At 48.8% G+C, this 6029-nt stretch overlaps 1 protein-coding gene across 1 annotated transcript; it reads left to right on the plus strand.

Annotated features, from left to right (window-relative positions):
* The first annotated feature begins 4496 nt into the window (after nt 1-4496).
* On the plus strand, nt 4497-5132 carry LOC147975085 (uncharacterized). The gene has a single exon (XM_087520267.1). It carries the CDS (start codon nt 4497-4499, stop codon nt 5130-5132), a length of 636 nt encoding a protein of 211 aa, XP_087376393.1.
* Nucleotides 5133-6029: the final 897 nt, after the last annotated feature.

Below are 6029 nucleotides of genomic sequence, written 5' to 3' on the forward strand. Positions count from 1 at the left end.
GAAGGCTGGCGGCGGCGTGACACGCGAGCGCAGTGGGCGTGCGACTCGAGCAAAAGGAAGGAGCGACCAGGTCAGCTCGGGTGCGGAGGCCCATTGGGGGACGCGCGATGAGGCCTGGTCCAGACGCTCGGGCCATGCTGGCCTTGTGCGCATATGGCAGAGCGGCAGCGGCCGGATGGATTTTTTTTTTGAAAGGACCAATGAAAGAATTCTGATGCGTTCAGCCAGCAGGAAATCAATCCACCGAATGAAAAAGAGAGCACCTATGGCGACTGAATATTTTTGGAAGTCTCAGCTTATTCTAAGTGGACCGTTGTGTTATTGTCACTCCTACCACTGGCGAAGCTACAACAAGGCCAGGGCCTGTCCAGCCCATGGCCGAAACATTGAAGAGTATATGTAAAATAGTGCTTTTTGAGAAATAAATATTTGTTTCCCTTTAGCTTGGCCCACTCAACCATATTTGGTAGCTTCACTATTTTCTTGTACCTTCAAGACATAATTTCTTCTCCCCATGACCCTTCCTCTCCCCGTACGGACTGCTATCCCCCTATCTTGCCTCATGTGTGGTCTTGTCCGAGCTCTCGCCGGCAATGGCCATGTTATCATCATCTTGAGCTCGTGTGGTGTCTAATCCAAGAGAAAATCAAAATGAACAGCCCCCATCTGTACCAACGAAACCTCGTCCTCGCCTACATTGGTCATGCCATCTCCGTTGTCGATGAAGTTCTGGGTTGACCTTGTCGTGGATGCCACAACCATTAGCGTCGCCCTATCTCAGCCTTGAGACTTTGTGTTGTTGCTTCCATGCGGAATCGGCCGATCTAAACCTTATTTTCAGGCAACTGTGGAGTCTTGTGCGCCCAATCATTTGGAATTTTTCGTGAGGTCTTACATAATGCTAATAATTCTAGGGAATCAAGTACACAATTCTAAGGAATCCGGTACCTCAGGGAATGCTAAACATATAAATAATCCCGTGGACGAAAATCTCCTAGGACTCATCCAAAACAAATGAGCAGTAATAGTAAAGATATCTTTGTAATGATAAAGATAATCTTTATTTTGAAAGCAATGGTTTAAATAGTTGAGAAAATGATTTCTTTCTTCCTCAGTTACAAGGACGCATCCTTCTCTTATTTTGTGGCGTGTCATGTACCGTGAGAATGCGATCCACCGGACCACATGGATGAACTTGTGGAGAGCTTTTTCTTCGTGATGGCCGGCCGATCGATGCCGATTTTCCCATTAAACAAAGCCAAAAAGGTCAGAGTGAATAAGGGCACGCATTAATGAGCCGCGTTGACCGTGCATGGATTGCGTGGCATCGACCAGACCGCCTCGGGATTCCCGTGTGATTCACTTTTGGGTTCCCTAAGCTACTGCTAAGCTCTGACTATTTTACTGGTATACCGCGTAGATCAAGCAGATTAGCAGAGCATAATTTTCGCTGGCAGAAATGCAACTGTTCATAGTACTACTCTCGAGCATTTCTTTCTTTCTAATAGCTTTCTACGTAGAAATTAAGCCGCATATGTCTGGGCTAATCAAATTTCCGGAGCAAACACACACGGTTCGAGTGATCGAAACTTCCTCCGAGCAGAACTCAACCAGAGAAAGCTTGCGCCTCTATATCGCCTCCCTGATTTCTCTGCAGCGAAGGGATTTCTGGGAGTGTTCCGCTATGTCTTACTATTTCCGCCTAATTAACCTCTTGCCAAAGATTAAAACTGAAACGCGGGCAGCGCTGGAAAGGAAATGTTAGCAAGTACTAATTAGCAGTAAATACATACCTTGGGCAACGCCATCCCGAAGAACTTGTCCTTGACGCCGCCGGCGCTCTTTGCAACGTACCCGTGCAAGGGGCTCCGGCCGCCGCCGAAACGCCCGTTGGTGCTGCCGTCGTCGTCTCCGTACCCGTTCTCGTCGGAGTCGGAGTCTGCGGCGGCGACTCGCGCGCCTGGGCGCGACATGACATGCGCCAGCGCCGCCGCGGCGCGCGCCTTGGACCGCGCCGCCAGAGGGTGTACCGGTGACGACGTGGCTGGACCCAGGGGGTGTGCCGGGGACGCCGGGGCGGAGTACATCCCCGCTGGCGAGCGTCGCCGGCCGTATGTTGGGCTCCCTGCCCGCCGCCAGTCCATGGCTTAAGTCGACTCACCGTAGAGTAATGCCCTTTGTGTGTACTACGAGAGAGGGGGATATTAGGGAGCACTATCCCTACTCAAGAATGAGAAAGATGGTAAGACTGTATGAGAAGGTAGCGTCGGATCAGGAAAGTATAAATGTCAGGCCCAGGCCCATGGGCCTACAGTGACTCAAGAAGACAGAGGCATGGCCAAGTGAGCCCACTTAGGGCATGTACAATGGTTAATAAGACAACCTTATCTTAAGTCTTGCATGTAATTTAGAGATGAAAAAAGAGTATGTCTACAATGGATTATATCTTAACCTTATCTTCAATAACTAGCAATTCCTTAAAACATGGTGAGACAAATTGTGCTAAGAGATTATCTCTTGTTTTATCTTAAATAAGAGAAGACAAACCTTTTCTTATGAGTTCTCTCTCCTCCACCTCATCATTTATCCTACGTGGCACTCCTAAGATAGCATCATTGTACATGCCCTTACTACTAGAAAAATGGTTCCCCTCTCGTTAGGGTTTAACTCCTCTCGGCGGCGGCGATTGTTTTCGCCCCCACGTAGAGATCGATCTCTCCCCCTCCCCTACCTCTATCGCCGGCGTCGCTCGGGGCCCTCGGGGCTCCGCTTCCTGGCGGTGGAACAGGGATCGCTGGGATCTTACCGCCCGCGGTTTCATCAACTCTCGGGCGAGAGAACTATGGCTGACGCTGCTTCTGGATCGGGCGGTCTCACGTCTGACCTGGAGGCGATGATGGAGGAACTTGGACTCAAGGAAGCCGATCTCCAAGATGTGGTGATCGAAGATGAGGAATTACCGGCGGAGGCGCTCCGTTGGATGGCGATAGCTAGGGTTCATACGGATCGAACCTATAGCCAGTACTGGTTCTTCAGGAACATGAGGGCGGCTTGGGACCTGGCCAAGGATGTGAAAATCAGGCCGCTCGAGGACAATCTATACACGCTGCAGTTTGCATGCCTGGGAGACTGGGAACGTGTGATGCAGGATGGGCCGTGGTCTTTCAAGGGCAGGGCTGTGGTTTTGGAACCATATGACAGCTACACAAAACCTTCGTCGATTGATCTAACCAAGATAGAGATATGGATCCAGATCCACGACTTTCCTGATGGTTTCTTCTCAAAAATCAAGGCTCTGTCTTCAACAGTGGGCGAATTCATATACGCCGAACCAATGTCCCAGGATTTCGAAGGGAATTTTGCTAGAGTTCGGGTTAAGATAGATGTTACTAAACCTCTGAAGAATGCAGTTTATTTGGTGGTGAAGAAGAAGGATACAATGCAGAGAGAGATATTCAGGGTGAAGTATGAACGACTCCCTGACTGGTGTGCGGTGTGTGGTTATCTCGGACACCTTTACAAAGAGTGCGGAGATGGAGTCCATGCCCCAAAGGACCTATTTTTCAAGGATTTAAAAGCCTCTTGGTTCAAGGGACCAGGTAGAGGGCCAGGTGAAGGAAGAGGAGAGAATGAGGGTTCGGGATCTCGGGGTGGAAGAGGCAATGGCCGATCTGGCAGAGGCTGAGGTCGTGGATCCACACCAACATCAGCAAAAGCACGGGAGACTGACGAGTACAAGCGTGACTAGGACATCTCCATGGAGGACAGAGAAAGAAATAGAAAGAGAGGAGCCGCGCTGACGATCTCAGACTCGTCATCTGTGAAGTCGGCTGTCCCAGAAACAACAACACAGCAACTGCTGCTACCGCCGCCTGAATTCCAGCTAGCCCATCAGGGAAGCAGGAACCGAAGAGGAATAAAACCGGCGTGATGACCAATGACAAAAACAATGGGAGGACCAATGGTCTGAACAAAAACCTTGATGCGCATTCTGGCAGGCCCCCACAGGGGTTGCGCCAAGCGCAATGAGCCTATTATGTTGGAACTGCCGCGGGGCTGGCAAACCCGCGACAGTCCAAGAGCTTCGTGGTCTGACGAAGCAGTATGCCCCCTCTGTACTTTGCATTCTTGAAACTCAGATAGAGGGTACGAGAGTTGAAAATATGGTTGGCTCGCTAGGTTTTAACAAAAGCTTTGCAGTTAGTAGTTCGGGTAGAAGTGGCGGTCTTGGAATCTTTTGGAACGATGAAATAAAGCTTGAAATTGTTGGTTATTCGAAGTATCACATTGATGTTGTTATTGATGATATGGTGGAATTTAAAACAAGGGTTACTTTTGTTTATGGTGAAGCCCAAGTGAACGAGAGGTATAAAACTTGGGACACACTCCGAGGAATAGTTGGTTCTAATGACGTACCATGGCTAGTTGTGGGGGATTTCAACAAAGTCTTGCATGACCATGAGCATGACGGAGTGGGTAGCCGCAGCCAGGCCCAGATGGATGCTTTCAGGGATGCGCTTGACACTTGCGGTCTCACGGATATAGGACATGTGGGGGCTGATTGGACGTTTGAGAAAAAAGTTGCAGGTGGCACATTCACTAGAGTCAGGCTCGACAGAGGGGTTGCAAACCCGGCATGGACGATAGCCTTTCCATCAGCGCGCTTGGAACATTGCACGGCAGCGGCGAGCGATCAATGTCCACTCTTTGTTAGCTATGTGCATGGGAACGCATGCAGAAGGGCCCCACGCTCTTTTAAATATGAGATTGCATGGGAGCGGGACCCTACGCTGGAACCAGCGGTGCAGACAGCTTGGGCGCGGACAGAGGGAGATTCGGTCGCCAGCCTAAATGACAAGCTAAAGTCGCTATCTTCGGACCTGGCGCAATGGGACAAGGACCACTTCGGTAATGTCAGGCGCGAGATCCAACGCCTAAAAGCAGAACTACAAGAGATACGTGCGATCCAAGGTAGATTTGGTCCATCTCACACTGAATTAAAAATAGTGGAAAAATTGACAGAGCTTTACCATAGGGAAGAAATATTGTGGAGACAGAGGTCGAGGCTGGAATGGTTGATGCACGGCGACAAGAACACATATTTCTTCCATCTCAGGGCCAGCAGGAGATAGAGGAAAAATCAAATCAAATCGCTGGAGAGACCGGATGGCCAGTTAACTGATAATTTGGCAGAGATGGAAACGATGGCTACTAATTTTTATCAAAATCTGTACACTACCGAGGGTGTTCATGATATGGATCAGGTGCTCGACACAGTCCCGGCCAAAGTGATAGAGGCCATGAATGAATTACTGAATGCACCTTATAGCCAGGATGAAGTAAAAATCGCGCTGTTTCAGATGTTCCCGATCAAGTCACCGGGGCCAGATGGCTTCCCGGCACATTTTTTCCAACATCATTGGGACACATGTGGGGGTGACGTGACATTGGCAGTATTGAGGATAGTAAAAGGAACGGAGTCGGCTGAGAGAATAAATGAAACTTTGTTGGTACTTATACCAAAGGTAAAAAACCCAACTCTTCTATCTCAATTTCGTCCTATCAGTTTGTGTAATGTATTATACAAGATAGCGTCGAAGGTGATCTCTAACAGATTGAAACAAGTGCTTCCTGACATAATCTCGGAAGAACAGTCAGCCTTTGTTCCTGGCAGGTTGATTACAGATAACATCATTATGGCTTACGAGTGCTTGCATTTCATGAAGAGAAACAAAGCAAAGAAACATCAATCCTGCGCACTCAAGCTTGACATGATGAAAGCCTATGATAGGGTCGAGTGGACTTATTTAAAAGCAATCATGCTCAAGTTGGGCTTCACAGAGAGATGGGTGAATATTGTGATGAGCTTGGTTACAACAGTCAAATTTTCTGTTTTGTTCAATGGGAAGAAACTGCAACAGTTTATCCCTTCAAGAGGGATCAGACAAGGGGACCCGATATCTCCATACTTGTTCTTGCTAGCAGCAGAGGGCCTTTCGTGCCTGTTAAAATCAAAGAGTGAGTCATCA

Source organism: Triticum urartu, chromosome 4A (assembly GCF_056163025.1).
Source record: "Triticum urartu cultivar PI428250 chromosome 4A, HENAU_Tu73, whole genome shotgun sequence".
NCBI classification, from domain to species: domain Eukaryota; kingdom Viridiplantae; phylum Streptophyta; class Magnoliopsida; order Poales; family Poaceae; genus Triticum; species Triticum urartu.

Excerpts from the sequence above, each read along its gene's own strand:
- LOC147975085 (XM_087520267.1), top strand. The coding sequence starts at position 4,497 with ATGGATGCTTTCAGGGATGCGCTTGACACTTGCGGTCTCACGGATATA.